Source organism: Ovis canadensis, chromosome 6, assembly GCF_042477335.2.
Source record: "Ovis canadensis isolate MfBH-ARS-UI-01 breed Bighorn chromosome 6, ARS-UI_OviCan_v2, whole genome shotgun sequence".
In the NCBI taxonomy this organism is placed as follows: Eukaryota; Metazoa; Chordata; class Mammalia; order Artiodactyla; family Bovidae; genus Ovis; species Ovis canadensis.
The window spans coordinates 29,309,451-29,326,945 of record NC_091250.1 but is presented as its reverse complement, the minus strand read 5'-3'; the positions used below and the strand labels follow the sequence as shown (position 1 = coordinate 29,326,945).

Below are 17,495 nucleotides of genomic sequence, written 5' to 3'. Positions count from 1 at the left end.
GGTTTTATATTTACAGAAGTCCTGTGCAAACTAGATCTATTATCTCCCCCCCCAGAGAGATTCTGTTTTTAATTTGCAAGAAATCTCAAAGGTATCATTGCATCAAAACCCACTTTTTATGTTAATGTCTTGGCCTGGCATTTCAAGACCCTGAGGTTACTGTAAATTCCAGTTCCTTAACTAGTAAGATGGTAAGCCTTGTTTGTTTGTTTTTTTTTCCCTAACCCAGATCACATCAACATTAACAAATTTCCTTTGTATCTCCCACCTTTCTCTGCCCTGTTTTTTGATGCTACAAATCAATTCTGCACACTACCTTTCTCTTCCGCTGGCAGGTTCTATGTTGGGATCTTTTAATAAGGGTGATGGAGGAACACTGCAAGGAAGGAAGAAGCAATTCAATACTTGTCCGCTGTTCTATTCTCCGCATGGTGGCAAGCAGATCAGCAGGAGGGAACCCTGGTAGTGATCACCATAGTGGCCACAGCCTTCCTACTTCAATGGTGAATGCCCCCAGCCCCAGCCCACAGATATGGGTTCACAGGCAGACATGTCTCATGTAGCTTCTCAGTTACCACAGTGATGGGCAGCATGTTTCTACGGCATTCACACTGTCTTCTCAGAGGTCTGAATGTCTACCATGTAGGGCCTTCCTCTAAATATCTAAATTTCTTCTTCATTTTTCCTCAGTTCTGGGCTGGTGGTGGCTCCCTGTAGTACCTACATCTTTTAGACTTTCGAGTTTCCTTCTAGAATTAACCACTACTTACCTACTTAATGATTCCTTCTGTTAAGTTTTCCCTGCACAAATTACTAGTATAGTTTCTGAACAGGCAAGAAAGATCTAAATCAAACTGCCCAATGGACGCACTCCATATTAATCACATAACTGCTCTTATTAATCCCTCATTTTGTGAGGCGTAAATGTTGAATGAGCAAAGAAGGAAGGAAATCACTGTGTGCATTGTACTCAGTCATACTGAGCAGCTAATAAAGCTCATTATACAACCAAAAGTGAGAATAAATGGAGCACTGGTGATTCAGCCAAGAGTTCAGTAACTTCCCCTTCTAGTTTTCCTTTTATCTTAAGCCTGTCTCTGTATTCCTTTGTTCTCAGAAAATCACTTAAAGTGTCCATTTAGCTATTTACCTCTGCAAAAAGACCACTCCAGGAATTAAAGGCATTTGAGAAGAGTGATTTTAAGGAGGTAAGCCTCTCTTGTATGATAACACAAAGGTGGTCTGCATTGTAGGGAGAGCTAGTTCACTTGCACTTTTTTTGGAGAAATGTTTGTTTTTAAAGTCTGAAGTTAAGCTGCGACATGCCTGCAAAATGTTAGGACTTAATTTTATAGAACTATGCTCTTTTCAAGCTGTTGAGTATTCAGAGGCTGAAACTAGCTTTACTGCAACTTAATTTTTCACTTCTTAATACAAGTAAATATGTACCAAAAAACTAGGTAATGTTGGGTTAAGTCAAGCCTGGACTGGACTATTGGTCTTTTTATATAGTTAAGAACTAATGGACTTCCCTGGTGGTCCACTGGTTAAGTGGTCCCAGTGGTCAATGCAAGGAACACAGGTTCAGTCCCTGCTCTGGGAAGACCCCATAGTTTGCAGGGCAGCTAAGCCCATGAGTCACTCTACCCAGTCCATGCTCTAAAGCCCATGCTCTGCAACAAGGCAAGTCACCACAACGAGAAGCCTATTCACGGCAACTAGAGAAAGCCCATACGCAGCAATGAAGACCCAGTCTAATCAAAAATTTAAAAATAAAATTAATAACAAGACTTTAGGGACCATAATGATACTGGATTATTGTGTTCTGGTGAGATTTGGGGTTTCCAAGACAAAAACTCCTAGTTGGCCAGGGATAAGGTCTCCCTATTAGTGGATATTCTCAATTTTGACCATCCTAGAAAGAGGGAGATCATGGGACAGATAAGTCCTGAGAGTTGGAGAACTCATTCCTGTGTAGGCCACACTTTCTTAGAGCCTGACTTCAAGAAGTAATGTAGGGTATGCCTGAATGCATGTATACGAGGTAGAATTTTGAAAAAGCTAACTTTTCTTCATGGAATGCCAAGGATATAGCTACAAAGGAGAGAATACTTGTTGATGAAAATCTCCTTTGGCTTGTGGATAATAGTAACAACTAATATTTATATTACATTTATGAGATTACACATAATTACAGCATAATATACAGCACACTACAGGAATTATAGTGTATATTACACTAAGCACTTTTATGTTACTAAGCATTTGATTAAATGCTTAATCATTTATACTAACAATGCCAAATTTTATTATCTATAGTGGGCATATGTAGTATCCTGTGCAAATTTTGGTAATTCAAACATGCTCCAGTGAATTAAAAGGATGCATTTACCTCTATAAACTCAGTAGGCCAGGGTGCTAATGGGGTGCAGAGAATTCTTCCCAAGCAGAGAAACCCTAGGCCCAAGAACAACATGATGGTAGCAACCAATCTCAAAACAACAAAAAGTGATTAGTAGTCAATATACAAGGAGTTATGAGCAAAAAGATTCAAATTTGGAACTACATAATCCAAAAGACAGTTCAAGGTACAGATTGCATCCTGATTGACTCCAGAGTATCTATAAGAAAAACTCTTGCTTTGACTACAGGATAAACTACAATACAGAAAAGAACTTCTGAAAGGGATGGCAAAGACATAGAAAGGTCCCACTACCTGGAAGGTGGGCAAGTGGTATCTATCTAGAAGGCTGACATTAAGTGGTTATCATTGTAAATAATCTATTTGTGTCTCTTACCGGTAAACTGAATATTGTGCCTGGGTAATTGCCATATGAATAAATTCTTTAGCTGTAATGAATGAAACATATATATCTTACCAGGATACATTTGTCTATTGTCTTACTGATTTCATAACCATTCCCAAATGTGAAAGTGAAAGTGAAGTCGCTCAGTTGTGTCCGACCCCGTGGACTGTAGCCCACCAAGCTCCTATGTCCATGGGATTCTCCAGGCAAGAGTACTGGAGTGGGTTGCCATTTCCTCCTCCAGGGGATCTTCCCGACCCAGGGATCAAACCCAGGTCTCCCGCATTGCAGGCAGACGCTTTAACCTCTGAGCCACCAGGGAAGCCCATAGTTGGGAATCTGATGCTGTATCCACTTAATATACTTTCCTACAGATTCTCTTAAGGTATGTATGGCAGGGTATGTTTAACAGTAGGATTCCTGTGTGCTATTTCTTATCTCTCTTGAACCCTCTGTTCCTTATCAGTTCCTGAAAGGATCAAGAGGAGTGGCTTGACTGAGGTCAAAGAGATGGGATTCTTGCATAGGATTTCCTTCATTAGCTTTTCCATATGGTCAAAGAGATTATCTACGACCCTCTTTTGATATGGATTGCCTTTTGGCCTTATGGCCTCTATTGCTCCTTGTTTCCTTGGTAACTTGTAAAGCCTGGTCTTTTGATCTTTATCTGAAGAAGCTACCTTGTAATATGGTATACATACTCACACAGAATTCAATAAAGCACCTTTGTTCCATCAGACTTGGGTCCCCGTGTCCTTCCTTCTCTCTCTCTATTTCTGGCTGATTCCCTGGAGCGCGAAGGCCAGCTGCATAACCCAGGGAATATTAGCCTCTTTCCTTCTTTCACTTTCTTATCTTCGACTCCAGACCACCAGGTTCTGGTCCATTAAAGGACCCCAACATGTATATATCAGTGTGCTCTGCTGTGCTTAGTCACTCAGTCCTGTCCAACTCTGTGAACCTGTGGACTGTAGCCTGCTAGGCTCCTCTGTGCATGGGGATTCTCCAGGCAAGCATACTGGAGTGGGTTGCCATGCCCTCCTCCAGTGTGTGTATCAATAATATGTTCCTTTTCATTGCTGAGTAGTACTCCATGGAGTGGAAATTCCATTGGAATAGAAATTCCAGCTGGAATAGAAATTACAGTTTCTTTAAACAATTAGAGTTAAAATTTAAAGACTGTTTCACAAACATATTACTTGATTTCAGGGGTGAGAGAGGGAAAGAAAATAGTCATTATTCAGGAAGTTATTAAGTCATTCCACCAACATTCACTGATAGCAGATTATTGGGCCAAATATATCCCTATACACTTGATTACAAAAAATGACTAAGACCAAAATAGGGTCAAAATGAGTTAAGCAGCGGGGTTAAGACTGAAACCCAGGTCGGTCTAGAACTTAGGAAGCAAGAAAATGAATAGGTCAAAGAACATGTTATCATTAATAATAATTTTTTTTAACGTACCAATTTTTCTAGGTTAAATTAAGACAGTCTAAAAATGGGTACCTCTGGTTAGTTAGCATTCTAGACCATGCGTTTACTAAGCCACGCCTTACACCGGTTTTAAGGTCAACCACAGACAAAAACCCAGTCATAAAGCAGCACTTGAGGACAGTGGGGCAAACCAAGTCGCATCAGAGTAGCTATCTCTTCCCATCTACTACTGTTCTGGAAAATACGCTTGGACTGGTAAGTCTGGTGTCCCTGAATTATCTTAGGCCTCTAATTTATTTCCTCTAGACCTCTGAAATTATTTGAAGATTTGATTTTAAACAAAGCAAAGCCAGTAGGGTACTGTTTATAAACTTCCGTACAATGCTCACAGTATGGAGACTGAAACGCAAACTGGAGACCAAATAGAAAAAATTCTTGGTGCTTCAAAACAACCACAATCGGTTCTCTGACTATTTGCCATTTAGGGTGTAATATACACAAAACCTAAGCACACACCTCCCAGAGAAGTGTCCCCTTCACACCTGATGCCTCTTGACCTGGGGCTCACAAGGCTTTGGTACAAAGTTCGAAAACAGAGCCTTGCTCCTACGACACTGGAGACTCTTGGGACCAGAGGCGGGTAACTGCAAGGTGTTAAGATTTCCTAGTCAGGTCAAGGTCCAACAGAACAAAACACACTCAAGAACTCCCCGGCACACGCCGGTGTTGGCGGAAGTGACGTCAGGGACAGTCGCCGCAGGAGGCGGGGCGGCCGAGGGAACGGCCTATTGGGGCCCGGGAGAGGCCGGGGGTGTGGCGGCGTCGGTGGCGAGGCGCCGGCCTGGGCGCGCCGGAGGGCGGGGACTGCCCTCCTTCGGCAGCGGGAGGCGGTCACTCGAACTGGGCTCGGGGGCTGAGGCGACCGAGGGGCCATGCGGACTGCGAGGGAGTCCAGACCCTGCCCGGCCCTCCTCCCTCGCGCGGCGGCGACTCGGCGGCCGCAAGAGTAATCCCTGTCTTTGTTCCTTCCGTCGCCCTTGCCTCCAGGCCGCCGCGCTCCGGCCGGCCCGCCCTTGGCCCCCGAGTCCCCATTCGGCTCGTGCCGCGCGGATGCGGCTTCCGGGCCTGGGTTTGGGCTTTGAGTGGGAGGAGGAGGAGCGGCGACGCCTGGACGGCATGCGATGGGGAACTGCTGCTGGACGCAGTGCTTCGGACTCCTCCGCAAGGAAGCTGGGCGGCTGCAGCGTGTAGGAGGCGGCGGAGGGTAAGCCCCCGGGAGGAGGGGCCCGGCGCCCCTGGCTCCTCCTATTCGGCCTGGCGGGGAACCCCGGTCAGTCCCCCGTCGGCTTAGAGGAGGCTGGGCGGCCAGCGACCCTGCGGCTGCACAGACGTCGAGTGGGTGGTCGTAGTGGGGCCCTGATCTGGAGGGGCCTTCCAGGGAAAGCTGAAAAGCGGGCGAGGTGTCGCTTCTGCCGCCTCCGAGCGAGATTCCTGCTGGGCGCGCTGTCACGCGGGGAAGAGTCACGGGAGGCAACGTGTCTGGGAAGCTCGGGGCACCCTCCCAAGAAAGGGCGGTAGAGCAGAAGGATCCACCGCAGCCTGAGCACACCCTGCGTTGAACTTGGGTTTATTGCCGAAGGTGGTAGTAGCTCTGTATTTGATTCTCTCTTTGGCACTGACGGAGCAGGTGAAGAATCTGCTTCCAAAAAGTTATGTCCCTAAGAGGGGTTTTGTTTTTGTTTTTGTTTTTTAGTAGAAATCATTTGGATGTTGGAGTAAAATTAAGTTCCAGACATTGAGCAGTTAATTCTTCGATATTTACGATTTGCTAGGTTTCCTGTGGGCATTTAGATTCGTAATACCAGTAACAAGAGGGACAGTGTATAACTCTTTAATATTAAGTTTTTGGAATTTCGAGAGGAATGTCATGCCCCGATTGCTACCCACAAATTTTGTGACACCAGGGAAATCACAGTCCTTCTGAAGTTTTCTTGATTAAATCTGGGATATGCATAGATTTTTCTACTGACATCATCCATAGAATAATAGAATTTCATAATTATTCCTTTTTTCTGTGTTTATTTCATAAGACATTTAAAAACTTAAAACAAATGCCTTTGAAACTGACTTTGTTGTTGTCTAATATTTCCCAGGAATTCAAACTTAGAATTGAAAATCTGAAGCACACCACTTTATGTAAGAAATGGCATTAATTTTGCACTTTATGAAACAGATTGCCAAGTTTTCAGGATCTGTCCCATTTAACCAACATCATTAGGTAGTTCAACATACATTGAAGCCAAATGATTTATCATTTGGATCTTTTGGTGATGTAGATCTAATATGAATTACTCATTGGTTCATCAGGCATTTTGTCACCTCTGATTCTGAGTAGCTAGGGCTTTACACTGTGTCCCTTGAATGAAAAAGTAAGGATTTAAAGACTTTGGGCCTAGTTTCGTATTTTAATTTCCCTAACTTAAGGGCTATTACCGTTACAGGGGAGCATGGCAGCTATTTTATCTTCTCCACAGAAGTCATCTAAATTACTTCTAATTTTTATTTGTGGATGCTCTCATTTAGTCAAGCTGCTTTAATAGGCTTGCCTTAGGACTAGATGTCACAGAATCCTTGACCTTGTTATTGTTTTTATTTATGCTTATATGTAGTTATATTGTAGGATAATTAAAAATGGGATCTTATACCCAAATGAAGTAAACAACATTATGTTTCACTTCAGAGTACATTATTTCATGTCTTTGGGATTTTGGCTTTTTGCTCTTTCCTGCTGATTTTACAAACTAAAAGTGTTTTCCTTAGAGTATAGCATTAAAATTACGGGTTTTACTCCCTGAGCACATGAACTTTGCAGCTTAGGGAAGATAAGGGAAAAATCAGTGAATCACTGTCAGTGCTAATTGTCTGTAGATGTGCCATAAAATCTTAATAGTGGGAGCTGTACTCATTTGGTTGTGGGCCAGACTTGAACAAACAAGTTCTGTTGAGGCAATGAGAGTCTGTGGGTTGTAGACACTGTCACCTAAAACAATATAATGATGACATCCATCCTTCTGTTTTAATCCTGAAATGCAGGTTTGGACAGTCCACTACTTGAATCTTCAATTAACTTATTGTTGTTATTCATTTTAACTTTGTTTTAGGAGCTTCTAATAAACATGCAGAGATAGGTGAATATAGTTTGTTTTTGTTTACAAATAAGGTTAAACTTTACCTGTCATTTTAGTAGTTGCTTTTTTTTTTAATCCCCTGGTAGTTCTGATTTTCTTTCAGGTATAGGTCTAGATGGTTAACTAGTAGTTCATCCAAGAACAAAAAAGTTGAGGAGCAATCACAAAAACTTGATTTCTGTTTGTCAATGTGATGACCTTAGATGAAGAATCCTGGGCTTTCTTAGGCCACTTTAAGCTGGGCCTCACAAGGGTACGTTATAATCCAGGGACTGGTTTTTGAGCCTTGTAGATTTCCCACAAGTATCTCAGAGTCAGACCACTCATTTTTCACTATCCAAGTACAAAACCAGAATTATCTATTTTTAAATTTGTAAAATTTTAGAGAATTGTGGTATTTTATGTTCTAGAATATGTCGACTAGTCAGAATATAAATATCAGTGTTATGCCAGAAATCTTGATACTAGTAAAGTTATTTGGTGGTTAAAACAAAAGAAGTTAAATATCTTTTAAGTATCTTTCAGGGATAACATTTAGACATCCTAATGAGTCATCCTTTTTCACTATAGGGAGTTTTGCCTTACCCATATAGTCTAGAGGGCTCCATCTGCTGGTCAGTTCTTTTTCCTTGCGTGATAGGAGAAATCTGGTGCATAGACACTTAGCATGTTAGTTTTTTTCTTTCTCAAACTGAAGATCCAATATATTTTGTTGTGTTGTATTTTAATTCCCATTTTTATCTTACTGTATAATTCCACATAGTGCTTCCAGCTAAGATGGACTATAAAAAGAAATGGTCATGTTTTATATCCCCCTTGATATTTAACATGTGTTGGCCTTTTTGGCTCCAGCAGCAAAGTTACCTTCAGATGATAGTTCACAATGATTTTCTGTTTGTTTTTTTCCTGGTAAAAATGATTTTAATAATAACTGCCAACATTTGATTACTTCCTGTGTTCCAGGCACTATTCTTAAGTATTTTGCATTATCTCATTTATTCCTCACCACAATCCTGTGAGGAAGGTGAGTACTGTTAGAGACATGATAGATTGAGAATTAAAAGTTAGGAAGTTTAACTTGCCCAGGATAGCAGAGCTGGGTTTGCAGCCCAGGTCCTTCTGAATTGAGAACCTTTATCATGAACAGGAACACTTGGATGTACCAAGGCTCCTCATGTCAACTTATCTAAAGAATCTAATAGCTGTCTACCATTAAATGTCTGAAATCCTGCATTTTCTTTCCCCCTAGATTTCTTCTTCTGCTTCATTTATCCCCTAATCAGGGATTCGGGACTCCTGTAACAGCTCCCATTCAGAGTCTCTGTGCTACAAACTTTATGTCCTCTAGGGGGAGAGGGGTGAAGAATCCCCCTGCAGTGCAGGAGATGCAGGTTCGATCCCTGGGTTGGGAAGATCCCTTGGAGTAGGAAATGGCAACCCACTCCAGTATTCTTGCCTGGAAAACTCCATGGACAGAGGAGCCTGGCGTGCTACAGTGCATGGGGTTGCAAAGGATTGGGCTCGATTGAGCCTGCATGCACCACCTAAGCTGCTAGTCAGTGTCTTCTTAATATATACTGAACCTATGTCCTTCTTTCTTAAACTTTGTCTTTCAAATCACCTGCTCAGTGACATCTAGACTGCTCTCCCTGGTGTATCTCTCTGCTTTGGGCCATCTTCCTTTCCTGTCAGTGGAATTAAACTTTCTAAAACCCATACTTGGCTTTCCCTGGCTTAACAGTTTCCATCTGCACACTATTTCCTACAGCTAAGTTGCCCAGCCTTTTTTTCCTTCCGTGACAGATGATGAATTGCATGGCATTCAAACATACAACATAGTGTCCATCTGAATGCGCAGGATTATATGCAGGTGTGCATTTGGGTAAAGAGTGTGATCTCACTCTCTGTTCTCTCATTCAGAAAATCTTGTCAGAATACCAATCAAATAACATTAAAAGGAAACATTGACTATTCTAATCTCAGAAAACTTTTAACTCATTCATAAACCTTAGTATTTTAACTTTTTTTGATAAATGATAATCTTCCAATTCAGAGTAGTATGAAGTTCAGACACCTGACAAGATAACCTTCATCTATTTTTCCAGCCTAATTACATTTTCTATTTATAGTTCCCTTAGAGTACAGCATTAAAATTGTAGGTTTTATTCCTTGTTGACATGAACAGGGCAGCATAGGCAGGGGAAGTCAGTGAAAGGATTCTCCGTCATTTTTTCGCTTGGCATATGCCAAGTACCCGGTATACCAAACGGACGCTACCTGTTTCTGCTTTCCTAACATGCAGCGTTCTGTCTTCTTATGCCTTTCTGTATGTGATATTTTTATTCTTTTCCTGTTCTTGGTGAGCTTTTACTTATCCTTCAATATTACCTTCCCTGTGAAACCTGCTCTAACCCCCTGAAACAATATTATCTCCCTGAGGAAATAGTATTTCCTACAGGCTTAAGTCTACTGTGTATTAGGGATTGCAGACTTTTTCTGTAAAGGGCCAACTAATACACATTTTAGGCTTTGCAGGCCATAACATCTCTGTTGCAGCTATTCACCATTGCCATTTTAGCACAAAGGCAGCCAAGGACAGTATGTAAATAAATGAAGGTGACTGTGTTCCATTAAAACTTTATTAACAGAAACAGGCATTGGGCCATATTTGGCCTGTGGACTGTAGTCTGCTGCCTCCTGGTATATACAGTGGTATGGGCTGAGAGCTCTTCTAGGTCGGGAACTATGTTTTATCTTTCTTCATTTTTAGTATCTCATGTTTGTCAAATGAATATTACTTGTGAACTTGTAAGTTCTAGGAAATAGTACGTATTCTTCTTTTTTTTCAAACTATCCCCTACCTTTGGAAAAACATTACACAGTGAAACATACATCCCACCAGTTTTGTGTTGACTTTCTTTTTAGAAACCATATGGAGTACCGATGAGAATTTTAAAATATTTTACAATAATGTGTATTACTAAAATATAGTAATAAGTAGTCATTATTGAGAGATTCAGTTTGGTTTTCTGCATATTTGTCAGCTTTGAGAAATATATAAGCGTAAGATGTTTCTCTTGGAATTTCAGAAGTTAGGAAGGAAAACCGTAGTAGCCTGAAATGAGTATGAATTTCTTGGACATTCTGGGTTGTACCTTGAGGAGTCCCCAGGGCTCTGTTCTGAATCTCCCTCTGTTCTTCCTTAATATATTTGCCTTCCATAATATACTTTCCCTGGCTGATGGCAGGAAAGCACATGGTTTTACCTACTACCTGCATACTAATGCGCTCAGTCATCTCAGTCTGAGCCCTGAGCATCTTAATTGCCTACTGAGTATTTCCCCTTGGATATCAAACATAACCTCAAATTCAGTTTGTAAAGTTGAGCTCACCTTTCTTTCCTTCTCACAGTTCTTTACTCCTTTTTTTTCCCACCATTTTTTTAAAACCCCAAGTATTTTTACTACTTTGTGCCATACTTTGTGAATGGCAAAACGATATACAATTACCGAAGCCATGAGTCTGAGAAGCATATGAAAGTCCTCCCTCTCACTCATCCTCCAAGTCCCAAGTTTTCACGTTCTGTAGATTATGCCTTCTGAATGTCCCCTACCATTTTCTTCAGTGGTTTACCATACTTCCAGGATAAAGACTGAAATCTCCAGTGTAGCTTTCAAGACCTCACATTATCTGTTCCTTGCGTTTTTTGTTTGTTTTTGCCTCATTTTGTCACACTCTTCCTTGAATCAATTTCTTCCCTATTTACTTAGATAAATCTTACTTACTCATCTTTTAGTCGCCATTTCAAAGATTATTTCTCACAGAAGTCTTCCCAGTCTGTTTCCCACACTCCGAGGGTAAGTTCTCACCATAATGGAACCGTCTTCCTTATCTTGTCAGCACTTCCTCAGACTATAACTAAACCTGCAATAGTGTGCTTATTTGATTAATGGTCGTTTCCTGCTCTCGGTTTAAAGGAACACGTTCGTGCTTACTTTGCTTACCATTGACTACCCAACTCCAGGTTATATGCTTGGTATGTAGATGTTTAGTAAATACTTGTTGACAGAATTAATGTATACAGTCTTGATCTTTTCATTCCCCTTTGCTTTTGGTAGCTACTGCTGCTCCCTAAACATTTCTTTCCACTACTGGGGGCCTGGCTGATTCCTTCTTCTTCAGCTGATTTTTGATGCTCCTCTTGAGAACATAGCCCTTTCAGAGCATGGTAGTTGTTAATTCACCTGTGTGTCTGTCCCATTAGACTGTAAATCTCCTGAATCATGGGTCAATTTTTACTCATTTTTATATTTTAAATATAAATACATAGCTATGTCCGTCATTCATCCAGGGAAGTAAGAAGAATTAGAAGATTCAAAATCATGGACACATTAAGCAGCAACAGTTTTTAAAAGAAGAAGGTTGTCTACAATTTCAGATGCTGCTCATAGACTGCAGAAGATGAGTGAGAAAGAAATAAAAGACCTCTAAGGTCCCTTCTAGTTATTGGTTTCTTCTAAGTCAGGTTTCTCTTAAAGGACAGTGGCTTTTTTTTTAATCTGTGTTTTCTGTCTTCAACATGTTTAGCAGGAAGATTTGCCTCTTCTCTGCAAAAGCCCTCTGCAAAAGGAACATAATAAGTTTTTTGAACATCCATTTTTCCTAAATTTGCCTCCATTAGGGAGAGACTTATTTAACAGCAAATATTATTACTTTATTATTACCACCTATGTTGATGCTGTTCCTACCTGGAAAATCTGTTGATGGATTATCCCTTGAGATTGGAATGGTTAAACCTGCATTGATGTATTTGATACTACTTGAAAAATGATTTGTCCATGGTCATCAATGTAATAGCTTTTGCCAGGGCTTCTGTCTCTAACCTTTCCAATCCTCTGTCCAGAAAAGAAGAGTCCTGAGGAGCTTTTAATTTTTAATAGACTATGGAACAAATTTACCATGATGCTTCATTAATTATTTATAATGTCAAACAGAAGATGAAAGACTATTATTTTAACAGATATTATACAGTAGAATATGAAGAAAAGGAACTACAAGAATGTAGGATTTATGAGAATTTTTAAGTTATCTTTTACTTAAGTCACTTTGATATAAGAGTATTTGCCTGCTTTGCGAAATAGCATGTAGAAGCATAAAGAACTGTATTTTCATCCTATTCTTAATGAGACTGATTCTGTCCTAAATAAATGATTGTCTTAATATCTGCCTTGATAGCACTGATAAACAGATATATATACAAGAATCACCGTTTTTGTACCCTTTTACTTTCAGACTCTTACAAGCTCTTTTACTTGCCATGATCATTTGGAGTAGGATAGCCTATCTGTTCTACCTCTTTAATACCCTTTACATACTGGAGTCAACTTTCACTTCTTTAGCAACAGTAGAATGGTTATACAGAAACTTAACATTACTTAGAGAAAGCTCTCAGGGACATGATGATTGTGTGTAAAGAAATGTGCAAGGATTGCTTTGGAGAGTTCTAGACTGTATTTAAAAAGAGGGAAAATAGACTTTTGTTTTAAATTATTGGTTTTGGAACCTGTTTCAGCAGCTCATAATTAGTGCACCTGAATATACATGCTCTTGAATACAATGGTGGATTGTTCCCCATTTTATTTGTCATCTTCCCCTTCCCTCCAGGGCTTATGACGAAATTCATGATGCACATGTGATGTGACTTTAACCAATTATTTCACCGCTCATCACCACTCAGCTGTATTTTATGTGATACTGTGATCCTAGAGGGCTTTTGCAGCTTTTTACACCACTTTGTCCTTTTTCCTTTTCCTCCTCTGGCATTTAAGTTTTGGGTCTTGGATTTACCACATTTATTTTTTCTCCTGCACCTCCATTCCTGACACTTGCTTCTTTTCTGTTACATCCCCATTGAGATTATGACCCTTCTCATCATCTTGCATTTTCCAGTCCATCTCCCTCACCAGCTGATTTTTATCTTCTAAATATTTCTTTAATCTATTCATTTCTCTCAATGACACCACTCTAGTCCACACTGTCTAGGCTCAAATTTTAATTGCATAATTATCCGTACATCCCCTCTTTCTCTGTGCCTTTATCCCTACTCATTTCTCTATGATCTACATGGTTCCTGACACTTGCAGGAGCAAATTCTTACGAGAGCCCACGTTTTCTCTTAACTTGAAGGAAATAATGGTGTTTTCATTCCCCATATAGTCAGAGACAAATTCTTCATTAAAGGAAGAGAGTGATGATTGCTGAGGGAGAGCATATAGCACTTTAAACGTAAATCATGATACCAGAACACAGTGCTACTGGAAAACTCATCTCATTTCTGCTTTTATTTGAAAAATGGGAAAGATAGAAGAATGGGAGCACTAGATGCCTGGAATATTAGGGTACTTTATTTACATTGCATATATTTCATGAATTATGATAATATAATTATTATGGTAATAATATAATTCTGATAATACCAAATGTTTTGGTTTTTACTGATGATCTCTTAATGGGCAATAAAACTGCTTTGCATCTGTTAGCAAATAAAGATTGTACAGGAAAAATTATTTTTTATTCTTTATGATAATAAACATTTAGTCATGGTAATACACCATTCTCTTTTACTAAACCTGTCTGCATCTCTGCACACACATACACATAATAAAAAGTATTCTGATCTGTCCTAACTCCTGGATTTTTCCATCTCCCAGAGGGGTGCTTTCTGTTAAAGAATCCTGACACACTAGGAACCCACAGTGTGAGTTTTGGATCCCCATGGGAAGATGGCGGGTGTTCTCTGCCATCAGTTTAGGCAACAGTAATAGGATCCACGTTATAAGTGAAAGTTTTAAAATTTCCAGGCACTTGCAGTAGTAAAGGAGTTTGAGGGACTCTGACCTGTACCAACTTGTATACTGTAATAGTTAGAAGACATACAGTTAATGGAATGTGGTCATATCTTTGGAGCAGGTATTACATAGGAGACATTATTTGACTGCATGTGAGTTTCACTAGTAGGAGCAGAAAAAAATGATTAGAATTTTTAAATTTCAGCTTTATTCAGATATAATTGACGTAATTGTAAGACATATAAGGTATGCATCATGCTGAGTTGACATATGTATACATTGTGAGGAGGAATGAAAAGTAAAGTCAATATTTGGCCCTAGCTGGAAAAGGTAATGGATTATTTGGTTGATGTATATATGAAGTATATTGTTTTTCATTTTCTTTCTCTTACTTTTGCAGGCATGGCTTTGTATAAACATATATGATCCCACTGGGGCTTTCCACATGGCACTGGTGGTAAAGAACCCTCCTGCCAGTGCAAGAGACATAAGAGACATGGGTTCAATCCCTGGGTCAGGAAGATCCCCTGGAGGAGGGCCTGGCAACCCACTCCAGTATTCTTGGCTGGAGAATCCCGTGGACAAAGCAGCCTGGCGGGCTGCAGTCCATGGGGTCACAGAGAGACACGACTGAAGCAACTTGGCATGCATGCTTGCATGTGGTCCCACCATCTAGAGATAACCACTCTTAGCATCTTTTTAGATTTTTGTTGTTTGTGGAATCATATATGTTTATACATTTTCTCTAACAAAATTGGGAACATGCTCTTATAGATTATTTAACACACCAGTATTTTAACAAGATATTTTTCTTGATACAGTAAAAAGAATGAGATAAAATTTTAAATTTAATTGTATTCTATTCTATGTAATAAATATATATAAATTAACTTAAGATTACCAGTTTTGTAACTGTTAGGACCAATAGAAAATTATGAGTTGACTAAACGCTTAAACTGCATTTAAAAATCTGGACTATCTGTATTCTTTTGTAAGTTCGATGTTTCCTTTTTGTAAATATAAGATGCCATATGTTGGGGAATTTAAAGTTGCTTTTGAGGAAATAATTTTTATTACATTATAAACTATAGTAACTCAGTTTTAGCATTAATTGTAATTTTTAAAGTTGTTATTCTGTTTTTCTTCCCAGATCCAAGTATTTTAGAACATGCTCAAGAGGTGAGCACTTAACTATAGAGGTAAGTAGTGTTGTAAGTCTGATTGGATAAAAGTACCTTGAGAAGGGCAAGAGGGACATTTTTTTTTTTTATTTAGGGGGAAGGATGTGGACCTAAATTTAGTGGACTATTTATATTTCAGTATCGTCCATGCTGGTGAAGAAGGAAAGAATTGGAGTGGTGGGGGAAGTGTAAATGGGGAAAACAAGTTAGCAGAAGATTAAGGTCCTGTTCTTCTAATAGAATTGCTTAAGGGAGAGTGTTTTTGTGTTCTGTTTTTGTCTTTTCTGCCCTGCACAGCTGAGGTTGAGGGCACTCTTCTGTCAGTTACAGCGGCTTAGTAGCTGTGAGTCTAGACATCACTGGCCTGCCCTAGCAGAGCTGTGACAGAATCAGAGCAGCAAGTTGATCTGAAGCAACTCTACAGAAAGACTCACTGAGTTGATTATTCTTTCCTATGTAAAACATAATGACAGAATCTGCCATTTGCTCAGTCCCTACTATGCACCAGCCTTCTCCATATAGTTTATCAATGTCATTGCACATTCTTGCTACAATTCTGTTGAACAGGTGGTTGTCACCTTGCTTTATGGGTAAGAATCAGAGGCTTAGACAGGAGAACAAATTGGACTACTTTGCAACACTTATATGTGGCAACACCTATAGCCAATCCAGAACTGCCTGTTATATTAAATAAAGAAACATGTGAACCAGGAATTAGGTTTATTTGTTTGTTTTTAATAAATTACAAACCAGCACAAAATATAAGTTCAAAGTAATAAGGTTAAATACTTTAAAGTCATCACTTTAGATTCTTGTAGTTTCTAAACATTTTGAATTCACTGTTTCCTGATCTTTAAACAACAAAAAAATATTAACAGTTACATTTTCCTTTCTTTCAAGTAGTCACATATCATATTATTTCTATTTTAAAGTATAAATATTTTCATAATATAATTTAACATGATGACTTTCATTTGGTCATTTGACATGATAGCATTCATCACATTATGATCAAATTTTTTACATTTATAGCTCTAGAAAGACACTGTATTTAGAAATAGCAACTACCATCTTGATTATCAGTGAATAGTTATATAAATGAATAGATGAATAAATAAAAACATAAGATAAGTTCTTGAATATCTTTTAGTTCTATTTCTTGAGGGACTTACAATATTAAATAATTCTTTCTGAACTCAGGTGAATTAGGAAATTCTGGCAGTGTGGACTTAAAAGATCCACGAAATAGTTAATTCAGCTAGTTCAGGTGAAGGTTTTGGTATATAAGTTTCTGATTTATATAGAAAATTGCTGTAATTTTCCATATTATTTTTAATAAAAGTCACAAATGATGTATTCTTATCTTGGCTGTCTTGTTTTATAAATCAAATGAAATGGTGTATAAAGAGATACATTACGTATATCTTATAAAATAAAGGTATATTATTTTTGAAATGAAAAAGTGACTTAAAATTTTTTGTGAGACATGTACCTTAGACAAATATTCATCCTAACACTTTCTTTCTTGTTTCAGTTTGAGAATCTAGTAGAAAGTGATGAAGTAAGTATTTTCACAGTAGTACAAAATCCAATTTGTTCTCAAAGAGCATCTCACTACTTCTGACAGTTGTTTTTTAACATTTTCATTATGTTATCTTTTCTTTTAGAATTTTTAACATTTTAGTTTTTATTTTTACTTTTTAGTCCCTTATTTCCTTCTCTTAGTAATTTATATTAGCAAATTATTCAGAATTTTCTATGATGAAAGATAGGTAACACTACATATGTATATGCAGCCTCTGTAAAATACCACATATGTATATAATATATATAGTTTCATCTATCACTTATATATGTGTTTATAGATACATATTTTTAAAACAGGTTTTAACAGTGTTTTGTAGAACTTGAGGAACTTTAAGAAAAGATATTTCTAACATTTTGCCACTAAGTAGGTTAAATTCCTCAATGATCCAGAGTAAACCATTCTTTGACCCATAGTTTTCACAAATTTCTGAGAGTAGAATTTATATA

At 38.8% G+C, this 17,495-nt stretch overlaps 1 protein-coding gene across 3 annotated transcripts in view; it reads left to right on the top strand.

The window, feature by feature from the left end:
* The first annotated feature begins 5,041 nt into the window (after nt 1-5,041).
* AP1AR (adaptor related protein complex 1 associated regulatory protein) overlaps nt 5,042-17,495 on the top strand; it is a 29,532-nt gene continuing 17,078 nt past the window's right edge. Inside the window, exons 1-4 of one of the 3 annotated variants that reach the window (XM_069593520.1) lie at nt 5,052-5,148; nt 5,330-5,508; nt 15,431-15,479; nt 16,996-17,022. In XM_069593520.1, the coding sequence (XP_069449621.1) occupies nt 5,426-5,508; nt 15,431-15,479; nt 16,996-17,022 (159 nt within the window). In that variant the 5' untranslated portion in view covers nt 5,052-5,148; nt 5,330-5,425. Of the gene's footprint in view, nt 5,509-15,430; nt 15,480-16,995; nt 17,023-17,495 lie in introns of all 3 variants that reach the window. The other 2 variants (XM_069593521.1, XM_069593519.1) reach the window with 2 other exon arrangements.